Genomic DNA, 27,979 nt, shown 5'->3' with positions numbered 1-27,979 from the left:
GAGCGCGACCATGACTCCCCGTCATGTTCCGACTGTCTGGTCATGGCTCCGAAGGCCTTACAGGAGCAGTCCCGTAAGCTGCTGGAGGCCCGGCAGACGTCTCCGCACCGTTTGAGATCCAGGGGTCGATCGAGGGACCGTCCGTGGAGCCATCATCATTGCTCCTCAGGGTCGAAGTCATCACACTCTGAATCGGGTAAGAGACATCATAAAAAGAGGTCGAAGAAGAGCTTACACTCTCCGACATCCCCCTGTCGGTCTCCAGACGCAGACTAAGGGGACGGGGGGGTACCTCCCCTACGGCTTTGTTGGAGCCTGTGAGTCCCTCCGCCTATCCACCCTATCCGGGTCCGTCGGCGACTCCGGCCCAGGTGCAAGCTTTTCTTACTGCCATGAACTACCTTTTCAGGCCTCGGGCTCCTGCTGGTGCGCCTTCGGGCACCGCGGTCCCACCTGAGGGCCCTCCCTTGGCTCCGGCCCTGGCGCCGCAAGGTCCTCTGCCGGCGGCTTCAGCCCCGGCGCTCCCCCACGGCTCCGTTCCCGGCGCCTCAATGGGTTCCGTTTGTACCACCTCTGCCCTTGCCCGGGTTTCTGGACAATTTTTGCTCTGAGTTGGGACCCTAACTTGGATATGGAGCTGGTTTGGTGCCGTTCACGGCGTCGTTGGATCATTTATATTGCCCTGCCCTCCCCCGCAGCCTGTGCCTCGGGCAGTAAGGAGAGGGACGACTGGGAGGGGTCTGAGGACCCTCTTACACAGCAGTGCGATTTGGAACAGGAGTGGGCAGAAGAGTCTGAGGATGCAGGTGGCCTTGACCTCTCCTCTGAGCCTGGTTTCCTTTCTACTCCTGCTGTGGCCATGGAGGAGAGCGCCACATACACTGTGGTGCTCCGTAGAGCAGCTGAGGCCCTTGACCTTGACCTGCCTACGGTAACTCTAAAAACTAACCTCCTCACTGAAGTCCTTCAGCTGGCAGCAAGTTCTATGGAACCTCTGCTACCGTTCAATGAGGCGTTAACGGGTGTGTTAATGGGCACCTGGTCTAGGTCAGCCACGGGGCTCCCTGTGGATAGTAATGTGTCTAGGTATCATCACCCGGCCCCGGGTGACCCGGCTTTTTAACGACCCACCCAACTCCATAGAGCTTGGTCATCCAAGCCTCTACCTCCCAAAGCGCATTTCCTACCACTCCGCTGCAAAGGAATCTAAGAAGCTGGAACAGATTGGCAAGAAAGTGTTTTCCTCTGCCAGCTTAGGGCTGCGTTCGGTGAACACTGCATGCCTCTTGGGCTGCTGCTCTCACGCTGTGTGGGACACGGTTGCGCAGACGCTGCCTCAGTGTCCGGAGGAAGTTCGGACAGTGCCTTCCCAAGCTGTGGCTGAGGAGAAAGATGCAGCAAAGTTCGCAATTCGGTGTGGACTGGACACCGCGGACTCTTTGGTTAGGGCGATTTCCACCACAGTGGCCCTCTGTAGTCATGCCTGGTTACGGTCCACTGGGTTTTCAGGGGATGTTCAGAGTTCCCTTATCGACATGCCTTTTGATGGTACCCGCCTGTTTGGAGATAAGGCAGATAGTGCGCTGGAGCGTTTTAAGGACTCCCGGGCTACGGCAAAGCCTTAGGTCTCTCCACCACGTGCCCTGCCACGTCAGCTCATGCCAGAGCACCATCTCACATAATTCCAAGCACTCTGCCTTCAGGATTGATAAGGCCTGCCATAGGAGTGACTGATAGGAATATATGTGTCCATTTTAGGGTTAGATATAGGAATACTATATCTAAAGCAAAGGGTGTTTACACCACCTTGCCCCAGCTGTCGTGCAGCCAGTTGTGTCTGTTTGGGTGGCCAGCCAGGGGTGGCATAATACATGCTTCAGCCCCTGGTAGGCCCTGGGTACATCTATGCCCTGGATACCTAAGGTATGCTGTACAGGGACTGATAAGGTGGCCCAGTACCAATTGGTAAAATGCACCTAAGGTACATGGTTGTAATTTAGAGAGAGAACAGCTAGGCTGTGGGTCTGATTAGCAGGCCCACAGCCAGGGAAAGTCGTAAATCAGTGAAGCAAAAAGCAAAAATCTGGGGTGGCCATGGGATTGCAGACCCCACTCTCCTACATCCGCCTCAAAACCTTCCTAGTCCGAGCTTTGGGGTGCATCCCACGCTCGTGGGCGGCAGGATTCACCGTCACCTCCTCCACTGGCATTCTGTCACTACAGAAAGGTGGATACTGCAAATCGTACGAAGGGGCTACTCCCTCCCCTTAGAGTCTGCCCCCCCTGCCATGCCACCTCACTGTATGTCGGGGATCACTTTGCGCTTCTCCAACAGGAAGTCACGGCCCTCTTGGCCAAGGTGGCCATTGAGCGCGTTCCTGGGCCAGAAGTAGGATATGGTTGTTATTCCCACTACTTCCCGGTCCCCAAGAAGGAGAAAGGGGACCTGCGCCCCATCTTGGACCTCAGGGACGTCAACTGCTTCCTCCGGAAGGAGAAGTTCAAGATGTTGGCTTAGGTCTTGGCTGCCCTCCACCCTGGAGACTGGATGGTAGCGTTGGACTTGTAGGACCCATATTTTCATATCCCCGTCCTGCCCAACCACCAGCGTTACCTGCGGTTCACGGTAGGCCAAGAGCACTTTCAGTTTGCCGTGTTCCACTTTGGCCTTACCAGTGCCCCTCGGGTGATCACGAAAGTGTTGGGGGTGGTCGCAGCTCATCTGTGCAGATCAGGGGTTCCAGTCTTTCCCAATCTCGACGACTGGCTGTTGAAGGCAGGCTCTCCCCAGGCAGTCGTCTCCCACCTCCAGACTACAGCCGACCTCATGCATCTGCTGGGGTACTCCATCAACGTGCCGAAGTCGCACATGAGTCCCTCTCAGAAGCTCCTCTTCATAGGAATGGTTCTGGATTCGATACAGTTTTGGGTTTTTCCTTCCGAGCAGCAAGTTTGGGATATTCAGCCTGACTGAGGACGACGGGCTTTTCCGGGGATGTCCAGAACACTCTGATGAACATGCCCTTAGATGGCACTCACCTTTTTGGCGACAAGGTAGACAGTGCTTTGGAGCGTTTCAAGGACTCACGTGCACTCCTTCCACTTATGCTTTTCGCTCCTTTCGTGGCCAAGGAAGGGGTGCCCTAGAACTTTAGACTCCTGAGGCGAAAAGCCGGGAGTAGAGCATCTCTGCTAACAAATTGCGATTTATTGCCCTAGCGCTATTTTTTGCTTTTTAATTCACCGACCTAGTTTCTTTTGTGTTATTTTAAAATACATTTGCGCCGCATTTCCTCTTGCCTTCTCTGTCCCCCTCGGGACTCGCGCTGCTCCCAGGGACCGATTTAGGGCTCCTTGTGGTGGTGGACCTCATCTCCCCGGCGCAGACTCACGGGCGCCATCTTAGGGGAGGGTGAGGAGAGTGGATTAGTGCTTCGGCCGATTAGGGCCAGGCACCATTAAATGAATAACACTTCTCGTGCGGGCACGCCAGAGGCGCGCCAGAGGCAAGCCCGTCCGCGCCCCTACGGGCCCAGGGCCAGAAACCCTGCCCGATTTAACGGCCCTCTCCATCAGCTATGTGCGTAAGGCCCTTTTACAGCTAAGACCCATAAAAAATCCTAAATGCCACGCCCTGCACAGTCCAGATGCAATCTTTGTAGCCTGTCCCAACTAATGAAAAAGCAGGGGGCATCAACTATGATTCAACTTCGTATGGCCCTACTGAATTGCAGGTCATTACCCAAACATTCCTTGGAGATTAACTGGCTGATCCAGGACAACAATCTAGACATACTGTTCCTGACGGAGACATGGCTCACATCAAATTCGGAAGTAGATATTAAGGCGCTCCCCCCAGGGTTTCTTATTCCATCACAGGATAGGCCCATCGGCAGAGGGGGTGGGTTAGCTATACTCTATAGAGATCATCTTACTTGCAGGATGACGGACATTGGCATATCTAACAGCGAGAGTTCACATTTTGCAATACAAATATCCCCCACCATTTCTATAGCAGGCCTGCTGGTTTACCGTCCACCGGGCTGCCCAAAGCAATTTGTCAGCTCCTTACTGGAAACAGTGACTGTATCCGCCTCTACTGCTTCCAACTTTACGGTCTTGGGGGATTTGAACTTACACTTTAATGATCCACAGGACAAAATAGCGATGGATCTGTTACTCGACCTTAAATCCTATAATTTGAAACTGACTAACACGGAGGCTACACATAACAAGGGTTTCCTTCTGGATCCCATCTTTGCCAACATTCTGATGCTTAAATCCGACTCTCGGGGGAGGAGCCAAGCTCGCGTCCGAGATGGCCGCGTTTTAGCTCGGCTCCGATCACTCTCCTGTCTACAACGACTATCCTGTGCTTTATCCTGCCCCGGGAAGTATTCTACGATGTGCAGTGGAACGACGATACCTCACGGACACTTACCGTTTGCTCCGGTGGCTTCTGGGTGTTGCGGATCCTGAGTTGTGCCCCTGTCTGCTTCGGGGCCTCCGGAGCGGCCGGGCCTGGCGCTCCCTGGCGGCGCCCGGGCTGGACGGGGCGCGGTTGCCGGCCCTCGGTGGTGGTGTGGAGTCGGTCGGAGAGGCCGCTGTGCTAATAGACCGCTTGCGGCCCCCCGGGCCTGGTCCGGCGATCCTGCGGCCTGGTGTTGGGGCGCTGCCGTCCATGGACGGGGTTCACCGTACATTTGGCTCGTCCCTTCTTTGTTCTCCGGCCCGGCCATTTTGAGTTCCTCCGCCCGGGCTCAGAGAACGGTGCCGGCGGCGTGTGGGGTGCCGGCGCATCGCCTTCTTCTGGTGACCCTCCTTTCTGCCCTGGTGGCACCTCTGCTGGCGGCGGCCGATATCCTGCTTTGCCCCGCTGGTACCCGGGCGGGGATTTGTGTTTGCGGCGGCCCCGCCGAGCTTCTAAGATGGCGGCCGGCCCCATGACTCTCGGCCTTGCTGGGACTGGGGATGCGGATCCGCCGCACGGCACGGTTTCTGAATACTGCAAAGGTGAGCCTACACTTCGCGACATCCTCGCCGCCCTGCGCTCCTGGGGGGCGCCCATGACCGCACCTGTCGCTATCCTGGAGAGAGGTCCCTTGGCTGGACCTGCCGGGCCCCCCCCCGGTTTGTGCGGCTTCATCTCTGTTGTGTGCTGCTGGAACTTTCCTTGGGGTCGTGAACCTGGAGGCTGCTGTTGGTGTGGTTGTACTGAAGTCCGCTACCCTTCTTCATCCTGCGCCTCCTTCTGCTCCGGAGGTTCGCCAGCCGGATCCCATCTGGACCGACCTCGATGGGTCTCCTTTTCCTCTTTTGCCTCACATGGCCAAACGAAGATCCTGTGACTGTGCCGCTGGACCGGCTTTCTCCGAGTTCTCATCGGAACTGTGCCTGCTTTGCCTGAGGTGGTTCCTGTTCTATCTGGATCATCCGGATCGCGATCGCTTTGATTTGAGTGTATTTTTGATTCGACTCCCTGTTCTTCACCTCCGGCTCCATGTGATCTGGTTCCTGGTTCATTGGACTACTACGGTTTGCGAAAAACGAGGACAGGGTTGAGTTGATCTTGCCTCTGTGGACTGTTATTTTGTGGTATGGTTGGGCGATCCGTTTATAATTGTATGATTATATTTGATACTTCTTTACGTTCCTGGAGCTTATCCGTGTATTTACTATCTTCCCGTGGGCTATGAGTATTTTCGGGCGGGGGGGTGGGAGCTGAAAGGGTTTTGATTGTGTGACTCCTCCCCGCTGTTTTTCCTTGTTTTCCCTTCCCCCCCCCTTTTTATCTAAGTGATTCTTTCTTTCTATATTTCTTCTATATTTCGGGTTCCAATTAGGGCGACAGGCACGGTGCTGGGGGGTAGGCCATAGCCTTCTGCAGGGGTGCAGGGTGGGCTGTGCGGGGTGGGGGAGGGGTCTGTTTTCTTGTATCTTCCCTTGTTCCTTTTTTGGTTCTATGGCTCTTATGTATCCCCTTATTTCGTGGCGCGGTGTCGGCACGTCGCCCCTCGGGGTGTTTGTGCTGGCATGGCCCTTTTGGTAAGTCTGCTGTCACGGTTTACTACGCATTCATTTCTCCTGTTGCCACTAGTTCCTTGTGCCGAATTGGTATTGGGTGCTTTGTTAGCCGTGGGGGGCGTGCACTGACGCTGCGCCCTCACTTTCTTGTTTTTCCTCCTTTTTCCGATGTCCTTTTCCTTCCCTATTTTCCCTTTCCCCCCCCCCCCCATTTTACCTTTCCTTTTCTGGGTTGTTGTAACGGAGGGCTTTTAGTTGTGTAAGCGTACTTTTCGCTGTTTTATTATTATGTGCCATGGTAGTGGTGGGAGGGCGTTGAGCAGCGATTGTGATTGTTATTGATGTGGGACTCACGTTCTGCCTTTGCCAAATTGTGACTGTTCTTTTGGTCTTTTCCTGTATTCGACACTTCGGCTTGCTCACGGCCCACCGCGGCCCTCTGGACTTTACAGATTGTCTTTATCCTGCGAACCCTTTATTATATTATAAAATTAACCTACTCTTATCCTGTCCGCGATGGCGGCTCGAAGACTTTTTACCTTTGCCTTCATTTGCGCTATTTAGAAATCCTGTTGTCACTCCTGTATTGCCTTGTATGTGTCTTTATTGTGGTGGCCGGCCCGATGGGTTGTAGGCCCGTATCTGTGAGCGCCTTATGTAAAATAAAGGTTTTTAAAAAAAAAAAAAAAAATCCGACTCTCCTGTCCCCTTCCCATGGACCAACCATTTTCTGGTCCCCTTTTCTTGGCAGGCCGGGAATGATTTTCCCCGAACATCGGCTTTGTATACTTATGATAGAGCCTGGTCCAAGCTACCCCTTGATAACTGGACGTATAAGCTTGAACAGACTGCCCCCCTTTATGACCCTGACACTGTGAGGGTGGACGAAAACTTCAGGAGCTGGCTTGATAGCTCACTGGATGTGGTTCTGCCGAAGAAAAGAATTGAGAAAAAGGGTAGAGTGTCCAAATCCTCTTGGTATACCCCGGAACTTAGAACACAAAGGAAAGAGTGTAAGAAACTCGAAAGTATTTGGAGGAAAGACTGGGCGGACTACAGTAAGGTAGCATATAGTGGGGCGATCAGAGCCTACAAAGTCTCCCTCAAGAATGCCAAGAGCACATTTTTTGAAGAGAGAATCAGGATCTCCTCCAATTCATCGAGAGACACATTCCAGATTATTAAGGAACTATTAAAGATCCCTGACCCCCCGTTGGCCCCGGACATCTCGGGAGTAAAATGTAACCAGCTTGCAGTCTTCTTCGATTAAAAAATTCGAAATATTTTAAAAACGCTGCCGCAATCTCAGGGCACTCTAGATCTTGGCGACAAGTGTCAGGGGCTTGGTCCACAGATGAATATCTTTGCTCCAGTTGCAGTAGAAGAGGTGCAAAAAAGCTTAGAAGCTATGAAAAACGGGTCCCCGAGTGATCCCGCAACTATGTATATTCTTAAACAGGTTTCTGCTACCATTTCGCCTCTTGCTACTGACTTAATTAATGCCTCTCTTTGTCAAGGCATTGTTCCCCCTAGCTGGAAGGGTGCGATTGTAAAAGCCCTTTTAAAAAAGCCCCAGATGGATCCTACAGAACTGTCCAACTTCAGGCCTATTTCACTGTTACCAGGACTCCGTAAAATTGCAGAGAAAATGGTGAATGAGCAATTATCCTCTTTTCTGGAATCCAATGAGTTACTCCGGAGATCGCAGACAGGCTTTCGACCTGGACAGGGAACGGAAACTGCCCTTATAGCAGTTATGGAAGAAGCGAGGTGCATCTTGGATTCAGGAGGATCAGTGGCAGTGAACCTCCTGGATCGAAGTGCAGCCTTTGACACGGTTAACCACCGTATCCTAATTCAGCGTCTATCCAACATCGGAGTCTCAGGCACGGCATTGGCATGGTTAACTTCCTTCCTTGACAAACGGACTTATCAAGTTTGGGAAGGAAATGCACGTTCCAGTCTGATCCCCCTCCAGTGTGGTGTGCCGCAGTGCTCTTCATTGAGCCCTACTCTATTTAACGTGTACATGTCCCCACTGGAGGAGGTGGTTGCTCCATTTGGGATAAAAATAGTGAGTTATGCTGACGACACACAACTTGTCGTCTCACTTGCCCAATCGGGCCAAAGTTCTGGAAATCTTCATTCATGCCTTGCTGAAATACATATGTGGATGAGTAAGTCCGCACTTAAATTAAATGGCTCAAAAACCGAGCTAATGCTTCTTGGGCATAAGACGACATCATTGCCTGATGCCATCTGGCCGGCCTGTATGGGAGACCCCCCGCTTCCTAAAAATGAAATCAAAAGTGTAGGAGTCTGGATTGATCAGGACCTTTCATTTAAAATTCAAGCCAAGAAAACTGCTGGCATCTGCTTTGGCTTGCTTCGTTCAGCCCGTAAAGTCCTTCCCCTTCTTCCCTCCCCTTCAAAGAAACTTCTGATTCAGGGGCTGATTCTGTCAAGGCTGGATTTCAGCAATGCCCTGTATCTGGGCGCTCCAGAAGCGACTATCAACAAGTTACAATACATTCAGAACTCAGCAGCCAGGCTGCTGACAGGCACCCGACCAAGGGCATCAGCGAAACCAGCGTTTAGAATGCTGCACTGGCTGCCTATTCGCGAAAGGATAAAGTTTAAATCCCTTTGCATTGCCCGTAAATCGTTACAAGGCAAAGGGCCCCCTATTTTGAAGAACCTCGTGCTCCCGTACAAAGCTAACAGGCCCCTTCGCTCAGATCACGACTGCTTAGCCAAAATTCATAGAGGAAAAAGGGCGCGTTCAGGTGGACAACGGTTCTCCATCAATGCAGCAACCCTGTGGAATTCTCTACCGCTGAAGCTTAGAGCTGAACCAAGCCTTCTTCGATTTCGGAAACTCCTAAAAACCTTTCTGTTTCCTCAGGGCCCCTAATCTCACTTTTGGTTCTCAGTAGTCTGGGTTCTAAAGCACGGGGACGCTCCAGGGTAACCATGCGCTCTATAAATCCGCATCCAATCCAATCCAAACACATTTGTTTCAGAGCCACAGGCCTGCGCAGCAACAGTCTCAGCACATCCATAGACATGGGACCCGCAGAGGTGGGTCACGAGGCCAGCGGGCGGGTCAGTCCACCACCTCCCCTGCAGCCACTGCCTCCAAACTTTCCTAGTCCGGTGTTTCAGGCCCACCACACGCCAGTAGGCGGCAGGATTCGCCATCACCTCCCCCACTGGCGCTCTTTTACTTTTGAACAGATGGGTTCTGCAAATAGTCCGACTGGGCTATTCCCTGCCCTTCGAGACTACCCCTCCAGCCATGCCACTACAGTACCACTGCATTTCGGGGGATCACTCTGCACTTCTCCAGCAGGAAGTTGCAGTCCTCTTTGCCAAGGGGGCATCGAGCACGTTCTGACACCAGAAGTAGGTTGTGGTTGCTACTCCCACTAATTCCTGGTTCCAAAAAAGGACAAGGGCCTACGTCCTATTTTAGACCTTGGGAACGTCAATCGCTTTCTCTGGAAGGAGAAGTTCAAGATGCTCACACTTGCACAGGTCTTGTCTGCCCTAGACAGCAAGACTGGATGGTAGCGTCGGACTTGCAGGACGCTTACTTTCATATCCCCGTCCTGCCGGCTTACCTGTGGTTCACGGTAGGCCACGAGCACTTTCAGTTCACTGTGCTCCCGTTTGGCCTTACCAGTGCCCCTCGGGTGTTCACAAAAGTGATGGCGGTGGTCGCAGCTCATCTGCGCAGATCAGGGGTTCCAGTCTTTCCCTATCTCGACGACTGGCTGTTGAAGGCGGGCTCGCCCCAGGCAGTTGTCTCCCACCTCATCTGCGCAGATCAGGTGTTCCAGTCTTCCCCTATCTCGACGACTGGCTGTTGAAGGCGGGCTCGCCCCAGGCAATTGTCCCTCACCTCCAGACTACGGCCGATCTCCTGCATTTGCTGGGGTTCTCCATCAACGTGCCGAAGTCGCACCTCTTTCCCTCTCAGACGTTCCTTTTCATCGGAGCGATTCTGGACACGGCGCAGTTTCGGGTTTATCCTCCCGAACAGCGAGTCCAGGACATTCGGGCTATGATTCTGATCTTTCGGCCCTGAGGTGCTGGGCCTCATTGCCACCTGCATCCTGCTGACCAATTTTGCCAGATGGCTTATGCGGGCTCTGCAGTGGGACCTGAAGTTCCAGTGGGCGCAGCATCAAGGGGACCTGTGAGAGTATGTCCAGATCTCGGAGGGCACTGCACAACAGTTGCAGTGTTGGCTCACGAACCAGGTTGGATCAGCAGCAGATCCCTCTTACTTCCCCAACCCGAGCACACAGTGGTGACGGATGCATCCCTCCTAGGTTGGGGCGGCCACATGGGAGAAGCGGAGATCAGAAGCCTCTGGTCTCCGGCGGAGTCCAGGCTCCATATCAACCTTCTGGAGCTCCGGGCGATCTTACTGGCACTGGAAGCATTACTTCCCTCTGTCAAAAGGAGAGTCGTGCTGGTGTTCACAGACAACACCACCGCCATGTGGTATTGCAACAAACAAGGCAGGGTGGGGTCGTGACCCTATATCAGGAGGCTCTGCGCCTCTGGACATGGGTAGAACGTCAAGGCATTTCCTTGATGGTTCAACACCTGGCAGGTTCTTTGAACGCCAGGGCGGACGAACTCAGCCGGCAGTGCATGATGGATCACAAATGGCGTTTTCACTCGGAGGTGGCGCAAGGTCTCTTTCAACAGTGTGGAGAGCCTTGGTTAGATCTATTCGCCACTGAAGAGAATGCGCAATTTCATCACTTCTGCGCATTGCAATTTCCAAGGCAGTACTCGCTCGGCGACGCTTTTAGTCACGAGTGGAGCTGCGGTCTATTGTACGCTTTTCCGTCTGTACCACTTTTACCCAGAGTGCTGAAGAAGATCAGGTGCGACCGGCCCCAAGTCATTCTTGTGGCTCCTGACTGGGCTCGAAGGGTTTGGTGTCCCGAGCTACTCCGTATAAGCATGGATCCCCCGATCCAACTGCCTCTTCGGAAGGATCTTCTGTTACAGCTGCAGGGGACGGTCCTCCACCCGAATCTATCCAGCCTCCACCTACATGCGTAGGGATTGAAAGGCCACAGTTGATTCCTTTTGACTTGCCTCCTGAAGTCTGTGATATCATTTTGGCAGCCAGGCGTCCCTCCACAAAATCGGTGTATGCCTGCAGGTGGGACAAATTTGTGGCATGGTGCACAGCAAAGGCTGTGGTTCCCCTTTCTGCCCCTCTTTCAGAGGTTCTACAGTTCCTTCTTTCTCTGGCCCAGCAGGGCTTTGCTCTGGCCACTATTAATTGCTATCTTTCTGCAATTTCGGCCTTTCTCAGGCTCCCTGATCAGCCCTCTCTTTTGAAGTCCCCTGTTGTAAATATATTTCTCAAAGGCGTTACACACCTTTTCCCTCCTATTCCTTTTGTAATGCCACAGTGGGACTTGAATATTGTTCTTACCTATTTGATGTGCGCTTCTTTTGAGCCGCTTCACAACTGTCCCCTTCGTTTATTAACTTCGAAAACTGCTTTCCTGGCTTCCATCACCTTCGCTAGGCACGTGTGTGAGCTTCCGGCTCTTTCCTGTAAGCCCCTTTTTTTGTCGGTCCATCCAGGCAAGGTTGTGCTTCGCATGTGTCCTTTCTTCTTGCCAAAGGTTGTCACTGCCTTCCACATCGGGCAAACTTCACCTTGCCCACTTTCTTTCCACCTCCGCACCCTTCCAGAGAGGAAGAGAGGCTCCACCGTCTGGACACAAAACGTGCGCTGTCATTCTACCTGAATCGCACACAACAGTTACAAATGGATGACCAGCTCTTTGTTGGCTACACGTGCGCCAAGAAAAGTCAGGCTGTACACAAGAAGACTATCTCCCGCTGGGTCGTCTTGTGTTTCAAGGCCTGTTATTCTCTGGCTATAAAGGAACCTCCTGTGGGATTGCGCGCTCATTCTACCAGGTCGACGGCAGCTACTACTGCATTGGGATGTGGTGTTCCCCTGCAAGACATCTGTCAGGCAGCCACGTGGGCCTCGCTGCACACTTTTACTAAGCAATATTGCCTTGACAGTCAAGTCCGGAGAGACGGCTGCTTTGGCCGTTCTGTTCTCGGTGACTTTCTGGTGTGATCTTTGTTCGCAGACCCACCACTGGGGTTGGTATTGCTAGGGTATCTATTCTAAGGTAAGGAATCAATCACTAACGTGTTTCTTTCAGATGAACAAGTTACTTACCTTCGGTAATGATATAACTGTAAGAAACATTAGTTTGTGATAGATGCAAGATGCAACTGGTTTTGACACATCTACGGATGGGGTTTATCTTCTCCCTCCAGTCATAGCCACTGAGGAGGCAGCATAGTTTGTCGCAGTTATTCATAGGACATCAACAAACAGAGGACAGGGTTACGATCTAGGCAGATGGTATACTCTTTCACAAACGTGATGGATATTTAGTCCGCTGTATTACAAGTTCCATAGGATATAATGGAATCATAATTTGGGGGGCGGGATATCAGTCATGTTTTTGATAGAGTAACCCTACCTGCCAAGATTGTAACTGGGCCCAGAGTCATGGATGGAATGCTTTAATTAATCTCAGCCATTGGCGATCACTCGAGGCTGCATCCCAATCCATCGTTTTCACCCACCATGCCACCTCTGATTGGACAGGGCCTAATGCAAATCAACTTTAACCATATTCCAGTGGGAACAGTTCAGCCTGAACTGGTAGGATTATTTTAACCATCGGACCGAACAGGCAAGTGCCCATTCCGATGGACCCGACTGTCCATGCAGTATTGCTTGGTGAATGGTTGCAGCAAAGCTAATGCTGCAACCTGACAAATGACTAGGACTGGAACTCCGTGAGCTAACGCAGTGGTCGCAAACTTTGCTCTGGTAAAATGAGCATGGAAACCATCCCCAAGTTTGCTTCTTGGCCATTGCATAGCATATATTAATGCAGTGCACATTCCAACGAGAGACGGTTTGTTTCTACACGGTCTTTTCTTTCTTGGATCCAACATACACCACAAAGAGTTGATCGTCCAACCAAATCGGTCATGTGCGGTTAAGATGGAACGACAAAGTTCTTTTTGGGTTCAGTCGGTGGGGTCTCTCCTCTTCCTTAGAGGTATGAGGTGTCACATAAAAGGCAGCCAAGGTGATGGACTGGCGTACATGTATTGGCTACCTTTGGCAAGAAGGATGCTCGACATTGAAGGATCCGTTTGTCTGGGTAAAAAACAGATGTACGGAGCTTGAGATAACCGATGAGTCCACTGATCTCCACCTCTCCCAGATGTCCCGTCAACCCAAAAATTATGCATTTGTCATTACGGACAGCTCTGGGTGAAGAAGGGAGAGGGGTCTGTCCCTGATCCAAGCGCAGTTCGTTTGCCACCACTGGTGGTCTTTTGCGGTTCCCTCTGAGATCAGGACCAAGTCGGAGAGATTCCCCTGTTGTTGTGCCCACTGGAACTTTAGGTCAAACTTCAGAGCCTCCATATGCCAATGGATGTGTCACTAGCAGGAAGCAGGAGGCCATGAGGCCAAAAAGCCTCAGTCAGTCTCACCGAAATCCAGGATAGAGGCCGAAACATCGGTATCATAGCCTGACTATCCTGGACTCGCTATTCAGGAGGATAGGCCCGAAACTGCATGACCTGAGCTAGGGTGAGCGTCTAGTTATCAACTGTCAGTGGTGATGGTGATGGCATATCATGCCCCCCACTGGATCCGCAGGTTGGTAAGAGGAGAAACTAAAAGGGTATGGATTATGAAGCTGCTGGGGGAGTTGCGAACTGGGACGACCTCTGACTAATGGTCCCAGTTGGTCTGTGGAAGCTGTGTTCTAGGCCACGAAAAGGCTGGGAAACCTTTGTTGCTGGATGGGAATAAAAGTGGCTGGAGGCACCTTCCGTAGCCACGAAAGGAGCACAAGGCGGACTGGGGTTGGCAAGAGGCCATGGATAAGTCCAAGCACCTGGCCATAGCTCTACTATCCTTAACAAGCTCCAGCTCTGAGTCTACCTTCTCACCAAAAAGCGATAGCCTTCAAATAGGCATGTGCGGATTAGCAAAGCTTGGGCTTTCCCCGAAAAAGCCAGTGGTTCTCAACCTAAGCACTTGTGAAATTGAATCACAGATCTTATGGGTGTATCGTGCAAGAGGCACACAGTGTTCACTGACTGCAGTGCTAGGCTAATGGAAGAGAACATCTTCTTACCAAAAGAATCCAGCCTTTCCTTTTGGATTCCCTAGGGTTCTCTCGGGAAGTAGAAGCTCTCTGGGGTGGAATGCTGGGTAAGGAAATTGGGGTCCCCAGGAGTGGGGCGATGGCAGTGGCCACCAACCAGGACATCAGTAAGAGCTTTACTAAAAAGGAGTAAGGGTTCAGCTGGGGGGCTACTGCCGGTTGAAGCACCTCTGTCGAGACGTTAGCCTTGACTCCCCACTGAGGGCAACTGAAAGTCTAAGACCTCAGCCGCACTCCACACCACCACTCCAAATAACGCACCCTCCTCTGTAGCTACAGTACAGGCCAGAGTCCAGTGAGGTGTCTAACTCACTAGCATCAGCCAGTTCCTCACACCAGTTGTCCTCTGGCATATCTAGGGGATTAGGCTGGGCAGTCCAACCTATAATAAGGGTGAAACCAGACCTGGATTCTTGTATTTCAGTTCAGGAAGCACCTGACCTGGCAGTTAGTGCTTGTTTTTCCCCACTGGAGCAGGGTCAAGGCTAATTTGCATATGGCTGTGTGAAAGCTGATGTGGCATGGTGGGCGAAAAATGGATAGCCAGTGTCTGAGATTAATTCAAGCATTCCAGTCATAATTTTTTTTTTACACCTTAAATGCGACAGATATGCCCAGTCATAGGTTGCTTGGTCACTGTGCCACTGGAATCGATCTGTACCTGGCTGATAAGCCCATAATAAGGGCAAAACCGGTCCCAGGTTGCTTGTATTCCGGTTCAGGGAAACATGGCCTGGCAGTTCAGGCTGAACTGTTCCCATTGGAGCAGGGTGAACAATGATTTGCATATATAGGTTTTTCATTGTCTAAAACTTCGGGAGTTTCATGTTATTGTACTGTATTTAATCTTCTATTCCAACTACATTCTGCAGAACTTTCTAGTCTAAATCCGGCTAGCAGACCCTGCTTCGGGGAAATGTTGCTTGGGTGTCTATTCTAAGGTAAGGAATCTGTGGTTAGAAGTCTCTATCAAATGAGCAAGTTACTTACCTTTTATAATGCCTTATTTGGTGGAGACTCTTATCTAGCCGCAGATTCCTTACAAAGCCACACTGCAAACAGATTTATTTTTATGTACGCAGTTGTTCCCTTTTCAAAGCCCTAGTTTCACACACCAGTGGTCAGTGTTCGCGGTTCTGTGCTTTTGGCATGGAAAGTCGCAAGCGCGCTGGGGTGGTTCCCATATAGGCACCGCACACGTCACTTCCGGCATGGTCGACTCCATGCAGAGCTGAATGATGCCACTTAACTGTGAGCAGGGGTACTGCTCACAAAAAAGTCCAAAACAAGTCTGATTCCTGAGGATAATTCTAAGGTAATTAATCTGTGGCTAGATAGTCTCAACCAGATAAGGTGTTACCGAAGGTAAGTAACTTGTTCATCAAGTTTAATATATAACATAACTATATCTATTCAGTTTGCTAGTTTTTATTGTTTTGAACACATCTTATAAGCATATTATTAATTATTTCTTTTTTTTTGTGTAGCACTGGAAAGTTCTTTCAAGCATTTCAAGAATATTAGTGCATCAAGCACCTCCATTCAAGCAATCTCCACTCTTCTAAACACCAGAAATAACCTGTCAACCGACAGTTCAGTTAAAGAAAAACAAAATAAAGATAAAATAAAGATGTGCTTAAGCAATAAACCAGGTACAGCAGATTGTTTTCTCCAAAAGTAGTATAAAAAGAGTTTTAATATAGCATTATCTGATGTATTATTGAAACGTTTGCTTGCCTGGCACCATTTGACCATTTTATTCCTCCTCCGTTGGGTGTCATGTTCTTTTCCGGAGTTGTTCACCAATCAGAGATAATAATTGAAGCCGCAAAAAGAATGAGTATCAGGTCCTGCCACTCATGCCAAAAGTCAGATTTAGGTAGTAATCCTTAACAATTTGAACTGTTAACTGGTAGGGGCATTTGTTCTACAGAACTGAATGCATTTGGAGCTGCTAGTATTGCTCCAACTTACCAATTTTCTTATTCCCTCTGAGTCCAGATTGATGGCTTTGGCCCTTAGTCTGCTATGCTGAGCTCAGCTTAACTTTTGCATTATGTTGAGACCATGGCTGCCATCTGTTCCTGGTCCATTCCTTGTGCCTACCTCTTCCAAGAAAAGTATTTAGGTGTCCTAGGGTTGGTAAGTAGTCGAGGACAAAAACACTTACTATGCCTAAATAGTTTTGAAGAATTATATCTATTTTTGGGAGTGAGTGTGCTTTTGGGTTCTTTGAACATTACCTAAAGATGATGATTATTACTGACACCACCTTAATTCTCCTTTGGAGCATGGTACTAATGTGTATGGTAAAATGGTTTGGGGTTAGTACTTCACCCACAAGTGAATTCTCAAATATTCTAGTCCTCCTTTAAAAGAATTCCATGCCAGTTTGTGCTATGGCATGTCTACGAGGTTTTAGTCTTGTCCCAAGCTATATACCTGAAAATAAGCTAACCTTTCAACAAAATGTTTGACCTTAACTCCAGATTTGGTCTAGCCTTTTGTACTTTTTAACAAAGTTTAGTCCCCCCTACTTGATAATCTGACTTTGATGGCTACTCTGGAGTTCGGAGGTAAACAGCAGATGTGGTGTATGGAGCTCATGAAAATGAGATATATATATATATATATATATATATATATATATATATATATATATATATATATATATATATATATATATATATATATATATATATATATATATATATATATATATATATATATATATATATACATACACACACACATCTACCAGTCGGTAGTTATAGTTAGGACCTATTTTCCATAGGAAATCCGCAACATTATATTTGGAATAACTTTGGCGCTGGTTGATGAATCTTTGCGAAATTTTCAAAACTAATGGCCAGCTCTGTTCCGCTCCTTTCCTGAAAGTTTGAGGGTGATTGGTCAAGCGGGGGCTGAGAAAAAAGCAATTTCCCATAGGACCTTAAGCCACAGCTACAGCCCGAACTGCTGAACGGAATTACACCAAATTTGGCAGAGATGTAGTCCTCAGTTCAGACTCGTGCCTTTTTTCTTAAATGGTGTCAATGTGTTAAGTAGTTGCTGAGAAAATTACAGTTAAAAGCATATATATACATCTATGGGAGCGGTGGATCCGCGGACTCTGAGCGCACCGTGAGTGTATGATAAGCGCACCCTTCCGATCATGCACTGAATGCTAATTGGCTGTCAAGTGGTTGTCAACATTCGAAACCGGGAACTGTTGGCAGCCATTTTGTGCCTCAGTAGAGCGAGGCTGAAGAAGTCAGTGGAACAAGTGTGAAAAACATAGTAAGGGGTCAGGGTAGAAATACTTTGACCCTCTAGACCTGCTTAGGGGGTCCCAGAAGGACCCCCAGGGTCCACTAAATGTATTATTATTTTTTTTTTTTTAAACGGCGTGGCGTATGGTGCGCGGACTCTGCCGTAAAAAATAAAGAAATACAACTGCGCTTTTTTCATAATTAGCAGCTGGGGGACCAAATGACTGGGGCAAAATTATTACATTTTATGGGGGGGGTCCTCCCGGGGACTGTCACCCTCCCCGGGGCTACAAAAAAAATGGTTGGGGGGGCTCCAAGGTCCCCAAAGCCACGGGTACCACCACCCCTGGGGCTTTGTCTTATTGGAGGGGGTCTGCGTGGCCACCCTCCTGGAGCACTCGAGGGCCCGTCACCCCCCGGGGCTCCCAAAAAAAATGGTGGGGGGGGCTCCAAAGCTCCGGGGACCACCACCCCCGGGCTTTATGTATTGTGGGAGGGGGGCTGCCTGGCCCCCCTCTTGGAGCACTCGAGGGCCCTGTGGACCGCCACCCCCCAGGGCCAGCTCCTCCAGTGTCCCGGGTTTGCTATGGGAGGGCGGGAGCCAAGGCTCAGGGTGCCCATCCCCGGGATACTGCTGTTTGTAATGGGAGGGCGGGAGCCGAGGCTCCCCGCCCTCCCATTACAAAGTTGGTTTGGATTTTGAAAGAGCGAGCAGGGAAATATGTTCTTTCTTTCAAATTCGTAACAAGATTGGTTTTCCACATGGGGAGCTGCATGTTAGTAGCTCCCCATGTGGAAAAGCAATGCCGGCTCCCAAACGCGTAGGAGTTGTGCACCAAAGGCGCTGGAGTCGGGCACCCTACAGATTGAGTTGTGCATCCAGCGCGTGCTCACCAGGGGACCACACTGAGCGCCACGCTGGGTGCGCGACTTTTAATTTTACGGTAAAAAAATAGCCCCTATCAGTAATTTCTAATATCCTCGGGGGCCCCACCCCCTGGGTCTTATCGAAAATGTTGGGGACCGTGGGGGGAGCCACAATGCCTCCACGATCCCACCGGCTTCCTGCGTCCTTCAGGAGCCGGCATTGCTTTTCCACATGGGGAGCTGCTAACTTGCATGTGGAAAAGCAATCTGGTTTGGATTTTGAAAGAGAACAGATTTTACTGCTCTGTTTCAAAATCCAAACCAAGTTTGCTATGGGAGGGCGGGAGCCGCAAGACTCCCACTCTCTCATAGCAAACAGCAGTGTCCCGGGGGTAGGCACCCTGGGACACTGCAGGAGCCGGCCCTGGGGGGTGGAGGTCCCCAGGGCCCTCGAGGGCTCCAGGCGGGGGGCCCACATAGCCCCCCTCCCACAATACACAAAGCCCCAGGAGTGGTGGTTCCCGGGACTTGGGGGGGGGGGGGGGGGGTCGTTGAGACCCCCCCACTTCTAATTTTGCGGGGGGGGGGCCTTAGAGCACCCCGCAACCATTCATTTTATAGCCCGGGGGGTGGCTCTCACTCTTGCATAGCAAACAGCAATGTTGGGAAAATCTTCCGGTAAGATAAAGGATTTTGAAGTCCATTTTTGGCGTTTTTGTTGTACTTTGCTGCCGTTAAAGCGGCGACAATTTTAACGCCGTCCTTGTAACTATGCCCTTAAGTTTTGAAATGTCGACAATAACGTCTCCTATTTAAATAGGCACGAAGTATTTATTGAAGTGCATTGTGAATCGGGAAGCAAAACTGTCTAATTGTGATCGATAAAGAATTGAAAGAGTTGTGTACTTCTTTTGCTCTTATGTGCATAGGGGCAGATTTACAAGTTCATTGCGTTAGTATTGCATCAATTTTAAGATGGGAAAAGTGACGCAAAAGTGGCGCAAGTGGGTTGTAAATCTGGTACACGGTGTTCTGTCTTACTTTGCTTTCCTTTCTGTCATGTAGAGGATCCTGGGTAAATATAACCGTTTCTGTACAGCCAGAACCTTTCAATCCTACCCCCAAACTGCTTACTGCCTGTTACCATAGTAACTGTTCATGGAACACTTAAGTGAGCACACAGGTCACAAGTTCACCACACAATGTTGTTAATCCTAACCGTTAATGTGTTGGAGTTTTTAAAATTTTCCATATGAATAGTTAGTCGTAGCTATAGACTCTGCTACAGAGTTAGCCTCAGTATTATACTACTAGTTATAAATATAATTTCTATTTTTAAATGTTTTCTAAATGTTTTATTATCACACTAAATAATAGTGAAATGTTGTCAGAAAAAGATGTATATAATTTTTTTTAATTAACTTTTATTGAAACAACAATAAATAACTGGAAACATAACTTAAAGATAACAATATAATAAATAATTAGAAACTTAACTTTAACAAAACAATATAATAAAATGTGATATGGACTCCCAATAGAAGTAGGGTAGGTAATCTGCAAAACAAAAATGAAAATAAGTGTTCAATATTAGATCGATATGACTAAAAGTGGTGAAACATTACAAGTTAAGGTAATACTTGGCAATATTTTTTGATTTGCACGTCTGCAGTGTGCCTAATACATTCCACCTCTCTTATAGGCCCGCGTTCAAGAGGTCTCTGTACGGAAGTGCCTACTGCATCAGATTTACAGTATGGACCAACAGGCCTTTAAAATGATTCAGAGATGAGGTAGAACTAGGTGAGAGATCAAGTCATTATGCAGAACAATATTCATTGGGGCTTAGTTACAAGCCCCTTGCGCCACTTTTGCGTTACTTTTCCCATGTTAAAAGTGACGCAAAAGTGGCTTGTAAACCCCTTCATTTCTAGCGCATTTATTCTGAGGTATTATGTATCTAGGCCGCTCTGCTTACCTTGTGTAAACACTGTGACCAACAGAGCTCACAACTTGAACTCAGCTTTGGTTGTAGACGGCAGAGTGGACAGCAGCGTTCATAACTTTAAAAGAGAAAGAGAAACGATGTGAGAGAGAGAGAAAGAGAGAGAAAACGACATTAAAACTGTGAGAGAAAGTTATAGATGGAGCAGTTAATACTGGAGAAAATCTTTGTAGCTCACCTTTTGCCACCGTTGTGTGTCCAAGCATGTGGTGGTTCATAGTGCACCCTCCAGTTTAGTGATCTGAAAGATTGTATATAGAGTTAGTAATAGCATAGTACATACAACTGCACAAGTATATTTTTAGTTTATTTCTTTGTACACTCAGGATAATGTATTTCTTCAACTTCCACTGTAAGGTGGTTTCTGTGCGCTGTTTTTCTTCTAAAGTAGTATATCCCATGCACTCCCACTACATAGCGGTGAGTTCTCAATACTGCATACCTAGATTGTTGCACCCCATTGACTCGCAGAGTCCGGAGGTGAGTGCTTTTTCTTGCGAACTCAGAGGCAGTTTTACAAGCTCCTTGCGCCACTTTTCCCATGTTAAAAGTGACACAAACGTGGCGCAAGGGGCTTGTAAATCTGCTCCTCAGACTGTTGTAACCTATCTATTCTCACTGCCCGAAGGTAATTGTACATTCCTACGCAGTTAAGCTGCTGCACACTGTGAGAAGTTGGCCTGGTATATGATGTTCACTATTCTAGTTAACACCTTGCACCAGTCCAAACAACCTTTATGGTGATGGTTGTAAGTCAACCTTATAGACCAGCTATCCTAGAGGTAGCGTGGACAGAACAGTCTTAGGCTAAAAGACTCTTGAGGGCGTGTAAAGCCAGCTGTTTTACCATATGTAACCCCTTGAATACTAAATGAAAGGACACCACACAGGATATTTATAAAATATATATATGTATTTATTTACTAACACACTCCTCTGAACTCTTTATGAGATCAGAGGCCAAAGCACATAACAAGTTACTTAGTCAGAATACGTTAAGTCACATAATTTACAGTTAGGTCCTAGGGGCGAAGCAAACCATATATTAAGAAAGTGGTATAAGTACCACGTCACGAGAAAAGGAAAGGCCTAGGGAATCGCTGGGGCTACACTATCTGAACCTTAGTTTAGAAGTAGGAGGCCCACAGGCGGTGCGTGCAGTGTCTTTACACACACGCGAGAGTCAATGTAAAGTCAATGGGAACGTAGAAGTTAGATTTAGAAGGATTTAGGACAATTCCGGTTTAGCTAGGAGGAAACAACTAAAAACCTAGACTCTTGGATGGTCAATACCCTTAGGAGCACCGAAGTACTCGCGTTACCTCACCCACGGACGGCGGGTGCATAGGTGTGAAGATGTGTCGGGTTTCGCCGTTGAAGCCTATGGAGCCTGTGAAGAAAGATGCTGTAGGCGACCAGGAGGAAGATGTCTGGGTGAATCCAAGGGTGGATCGAAGGTGAAGAGGACCTGAAAGCAGAGGGGACAGAGTCTGGGTCACTAGCCAGTGACCGGGTGGAACCAGGAAGGAACCAGACAACGTCGAGGAGCAATCAGGTGCTGTCTTGAAGCTTGTCTTTGCAGCCACGTGGACTAGGAGGCGTCGAGGACGACCAGGTGCTGGAGAGGAGCTGTCCCACGAAGGTTCTCGCAGATGGAGGGGTCGACTGCCAGATTGGAGTCAACAGACCTTGGCAAAGGCAACCCACGTAGGATACAACAAAGGCTTCTGGTGCAGACCAGCAAGGTCTGGGGTGCTTCTCCTTTGCAGGGAAGCAAGGGCCAGTCTGGAGCAACCAGACCAGCGAGTTGGTTCAAACGAATTGTTGTCACAGAGGCTACTAGCCAATGGGCCAGTAACCGGACAACGCGTCGAGCAGAACACAAGCAGAAGGGCCCCACGCAGAACTCGTGGAGTGTGGTGGGCTGATCTTCGGTGCAGGTGGAGCTCGGATTCGGGCTTCTCAATCCCCAGTGCACAGCTTCGAGGATACCTCAGGAGCTGCACAGGTAGCAAGTTGCAGGCTTTTCAAGATGTCCGGTCCCACGTGTCTCGTCGCCTCCACGGATCTCAGCTATGCTGCAGTCGTGAAGAGAGGGTCAGAGAGGTCTGGAAGTCTGGGTCTTGTCAGGCTCTGTGCTCGTTTCCCGGCGGGAGTGTCGACAAAGCAAGCCGTTGATTTGCTGGATGGTGCCTGGTTGCCCAGGGTGGCCACTCCCTGGCCACAAGGGAGATTCTACAGTCTTCAGCTTCAGCACAATGCCGAAGGTCCAGAGTTTCGTGTCAAGTTTCGATTCAGGATTAATCTAAAGTCTCAGGACTCAGCTCCTACCTTTATACAACTAAAAGGGGCTGGATTACTTTCTAGGTCCCTCCTATGGGTGGGACCAGGAAGGGGGGTGGTTACACCCCCTTTCCTTTGTCCAGTTTCGCGACAGAGCTGGGGCTGGAGTGCCCCAGCAACCGGTTTGAACTGGGGTATGCATGGAGCACCTAGTGTGCCCCAGGCAGTGTCTCATTCTATTCAGCCCTCCCTGTCCCAATACACAAAGTCCTGTCTGGGGTGGTGCTCGCACCTCTCCAGGCAGGAAACCTATTGTCCAAACCTCCGTGACTGGAAGGACTCCCAGCAGCAGGAGGTCAGACTGGGGTCTGTGGCAGCAGCGTGCATTTTTTGACGCTGGGTGTAGGAGAGTAGGGTCTGCAATCCTATGATCACCCAGATTTTTTGCTTTTTGCTGCACTGGTTTACGACTTTCCCTGGCTGTGGGCCTGCTAATCAGACCCACAGCCTAGCTGTTCTCTCTATCCAAATTGTACTCAGGTACTGAATTGGCACTGGGCCCTCTCTAAGTCCCTGTACCCAGGGCTGAGGTGCACCCAGAAGTCTCCCAGGGGCTGAAGCATGTATTATGCCACCCCTGGGCTGACTAACTAAACTGACACAACTGGCTGCACGACAGCTGGGGCAAGGTGGTGTACTCACCCTTTGCTTTAGATATAGTATACCTATATCTAACCCTGAAATGGACACACAGATCTCCTATCAGTCACTCCTATGGCAGGCCTTAACAATCCTGAAGGCAGAGTGCTTGGAATCGTGTGAGATGGTGCTCTGGCATGAGCTGAGCCTGTCTGCGGCTTTCGGGATCTATCCCTTAGCCGTTTCCATGATATCGCATACCATATACTCTTAAGTGCATTATAATCCTCGCGGTTATATGCCAACTCTGGTATCGCTTTATCAAAACATGTCGAGTAAGGTGTCATACGAATTGGAATACTAACCCCTCGCCAATTCTGGCGACGGGGTTAGCATTCCACCCTTCTAGAGGGACACGGCATGTATGTAACCCCTAACCCCGGTTAAAGTCAGACAGAGCCTTAGCATCCACAAAATGGATGCTGCCACCGAGACACAAGTCTGCCCTCCTGCTGCTGGGAGTCCTCCCAGAGCAGGAGATAAGGACAAAGGGTTTCCTGCCAGGGGCGGTGCCAGCACCGTCCCAGACAGGATTTTGTGTATTGTAGGTAGGCAGGGCTTCAGAGGAAGGTGACTGCACGTGGCACCCCGGTGCTCACTGTGCATAGGCTGGCTTGAACCAGTTCCAGGGACACTCCAGACCCTGTGCTGGGGAAAAGCCCGCCAAGGAAGTGGGTGTAACCACCCCCCTCCTGGTCCCACCCATAGGGCAGGACCTAGTCGCGTGCCAGCCCCCTTTTCCCAGATAAAGGTAGGAGCAGGCCCCCTTCCAAAACAGATCATCTTTGAATCCTGAAACTACTTTCTACGAAAGGAACTCAAGTCTTCTTCCTAAGATTTCTCCCTTGTGACTAAGGAGTAGTCACCCTGCATCCGCAGGCACCATCAAGAACACTGCGGTCTGCTGCACATCCTTCCTCCGGAATCCGACTGCCCAGCTCGACGAGAACCGGCTTCCCTGGCACCTCTGACCTCTACCCACCTCTACAGCCAAGCTGAGAACCGTGGGTGTGACGAGACCTCGAGGGACCGGCCATCTTCAAGACTGCACGACTTCTGCACAGCAAGCCCGCCGAGTAATTTCCTGGTGAGTGCTTTGGGGTCCGAGAAGCCCCGACCCTGAGCAGCTCCAGCACCGAAGAGCAGCCCCCCAGCATCTCCACGATCGGCGTGGGGCCCTTCTGCTTTCTGCTGCTCACCGCGTTGTTTGGCTACTAGCCCGCTGGCTGGTGGCCTTCTGAACGACGCCCGACGACATCACTGCTGCTGGTCTGGTTGCTCCAGACTGGCCCTTGCTCCCTTCCCGAAGAGGAGCACCCCGGACCCTCCTGGTCCACTCCAGATGCCATTTTGAGTCCACCGCGTGGGCTTGAATTTGCCAAGGCTTGTTGCCCATTCCTGGGTAACTTCGACGCCGACAGCTTCATCCATCGTGGGACAGCTCGCCTCTCCATCCTGGTCGCCGACAACGCATCCTGGTCCGTGAGATCTGCAGAGCCAGCGTCGCCCACTCACCTAGTCGAGGTGACTACCATCCGGTGCCCTCCTGGTGCCCACTGACTACTGGCTAGTAGTCACGAACTTGGTCCCCTCTGCTTTCAGGTATCGTCCTTCTTCCAGATCCAGGCTTGGATCAACTCGAACAATCTTCACTGGTCGCCTGCCAGCATCTTTCTTCCAGGCTCCTGGTCCGGCAACGAGGATTCCCGACGTCTTTTGAGACCTATGCAGCTGCAGCCCCATGGCTAGGTAACTTCGGCATTTCGGTGCCCCAGCATAGCCTCACTATCCAAGGGTCAGGATCCACTGTCGTTTTCTCCCTACCAGGTCGGGTTCGCCCGTGAACACTAACTTTAACTTTACTAGCTCCCATAGACTTTGTCCTGCATCCCGCGTGAGAGTGCACACTCTGCACCCGAGTCCCCTAGGTCTCCTAGAAGTGATCTAACGATTCCCTAGTCAAGTCCTAGCGATTCCAAAGCCTATTAGTACTGTACTTACCTGCTAGTAATTTCGCATTCCACTTTTAAAGTATATGGTTTTTCGTGCCCCTCGGGCATTTGTGTATACCGTGCTAACTTAAGTATTTTCGTAAGAGTTTTGTTGTGTGCATAGCACCCTGTCCTCATAAAGAGTACAGGGTTGTTGTGATTCTAATAAATACACTGTTTAATTTTATAACACTTGTGTGGTGTCCTTTCACTGGGTGTTCAAGGGGTAATGTGATGGTAAAACAGCTGGCTTAACACGCCCTCTAGAGTCTTAGCCTTAGACTGCTCGTATCCATGCTACTAGGATAGCTGGTCTATAAGGTTGACTTACAACCAATCACCAATAAGGGTTGTTTGGACTGATATATAGTGATCACTAGAATAGTGAGCACTGCACATCAGGCCAACTTCTCACATTGGTGGCAGCGGTGGGATTTGAGCTTGCTGTTGTTTTACCACACATGCCCTAAGAATATCTTGTGAAAGATCACATAAGTACTATAGGTACATATAACTTAGCTTAGAATACTCTGAGTTCTACTGAACCAGCTGTTGTAGCTCCTAGGGCCTAGCACACCCTAAACTACAACTCTAGCAAGGGATCAGTAGGCAAACATATAGTGTAGGTAAGTGCACCACTTACACCTCACTAGAAAAGCATGTCTAACCATGGAGAGTCCACTGAGACTCCCCTGGTAAATGTTGACCCTCCACAGGTCACTTCCAGATATGCAGCTCTCAGTTTCCAGGAGATGAGACAGATCTGTGTCTCCAGGAAACTGAAGCAGGGGTCTAACCCCACCACTCCCTTTCTGATAGGTCTCTTAGAGACATATGATGCCAGAAAGATTTCTCAGTTACATGAGAATATGCCAGCCTTAGAGGGAACCTCCGAGGATCCAGACCTCCCCAACACTGCCAATGCAGTTGAGGAGGAGGATCAAGAGGAACTCTCTGGGGATGAGGTAGACAAAGGTCTTGAGGTAGTCAGAAGGCTAACCAGGGCCAACTTAGACTTACTTGGGCTAGGATCTGGGGGACCCCCAGTACTAACCCTAAGTGGGCCTAACCTTGGAGTTCGGAGAGATAGATCTCTTTCTAGGGACTCCAATAGATCTCTGCACTCTAATGCCTCTTCTCAGGGGAGAAGGAATCCTCCACAGAGGAGATTTACTTCCCCTCAGAGAAGGGAGCATGAGGCTAGGATGAGACAAGCTGAACTGAGGATTGAAAGGGAAGAACTTGCCCTGGCCAAAGAGAAGCTTGCCTTTGCTAGAGAGCAGCAGATGAGTGGGTTAGCACCCACTGGTGGCAGCAATCTCCCAAGAAATAGAGAGAAGGGTTTAGATACTAAACACCTGACTAAAATAGTGCCCCCCTTTAAGCAAGGGGATGATATCCAGAAATGGATGGCTGCTCTGGAGAGGGCCTGCACTGTGCAGTGCATTCCCCAGAGTCAGTGGGCAACTATACTGTGGCTCTCCTTTGATGGTAAAGGTAGAGATAAGCTCCTCACTACAAGAGTGGAGGATGCTAACAATTACCAGGTCCTGAAGAGTACACTGGTTGATGGGTTTGGTTTAACCACTGAGCAGTACAGGTTGCTGTTCAGAGACACCCAGAAAACTCAGTCTCAGGACTGGTCTGACTTTGTGGATTGTGCCACTAAGGCTTTGGAGGGCTGGTTGCTGGGTAGCAAGGTTACAGATTACACAGGATTGTATAATCTAATGATGAGAGAACAAATTTTAAACAATTGTCAGAACCAGTTGTTGCACCAGCACCTTGTTGATTCAGATCTGACCTCTCCCCAAGAATTGGGAAAGAAGGCAGACAAATGGGTCAGGACAAGGATCAAGCAGAACCAGAACCAGAACCAGGGTGATCAGAAGAAAGCAGACCAGAAGGGTAATGTTAAGAATGAACAAAATGACCAGAAGTCTTCACCAGGTCCCCAACAAACCAAAGAGGGTGGGGTCAGGCTTCCCAGAAGAAGAAGACTCAAGAAGGCCAGTCCAAAAGGTGGTGCCAGTACTGCAAAAGTAAATCTCACTGGTTTAGTGAGTGCACCAAAAGAGGAGGACAAACTCCTGCCACTACAGCCCCTAAGGCAACTGCACCCCCTAGTACAGTCAGTAGTGGTAGTGTACCTCCCAAGGCATTAGTTGGGTTAACCTTGGGTACTGAGGGGTCTGACAACTTAGTTGGCACACTCACTCAGGCTGTCATTGTCTGTAAAGGGGATATAGATATGTCCCCTGAGATAAGTCCCAATACTTTGGGCAAATACAGGCAGACACCTTTGATAAATGGCAAAATGGCTCAGGCCTATAGGGACACTTGTGCCAGTGTCACCATGGTGACACCTAACTTTGTGGACCCTGGACAGATCATGCCAGGTACTGATTTCCTGGTGACCAATGCCAGCAATGTCACTACTAGTCATAGTGTGGCAATTGTGGCTTTCTCCTGGGGTGGAGTGAAGGGACAAAAGAAAGTTGTAGTCAGTTCAGACCTCCCAGTTGATTGTTTGTTGGGCAATGATTTGGAGTCATCACAATGGTCAGAAGTGGA

The 27,979-nt window shown here is 49.8% G+C and overlaps 1 protein-coding gene across 2 annotated transcripts in view; it reads left to right on the top strand.

Moving 5' to 3' along the window:
- The window catches only part of PHIP (PHIP subunit of CUL4-Ring ligase complex), a 2,061,705-nt gene that overhangs the window by 1,876,530 nt on the left and 157,196 nt on the right, over positions 1–27,979 (top strand). For both annotated transcript variants that reach the window (XM_078648101.1, XM_078648100.1), the window contains exon 41: positions 15,776–15,940. In XM_078648101.1, coding sequence (XP_078504227.1) covers positions 15,776–15,940 — 165 coding nt within the window. The remainder of the gene's footprint in view (positions 1–15,775; positions 15,941–27,979) is intronic.

This window comes from Lissotriton helveticus, chromosome 6 (genome assembly GCF_964261635.1).
Source record: "Lissotriton helveticus chromosome 6, aLisHel1.1, whole genome shotgun sequence".
NCBI lineage: Eukaryota > Metazoa > Chordata > Amphibia > Caudata > Salamandridae > Lissotriton > Lissotriton helveticus.
Note: the sequence above shows the minus strand (reverse complement) of the source record. Positions and strands in the feature narration are given on the sequence as shown.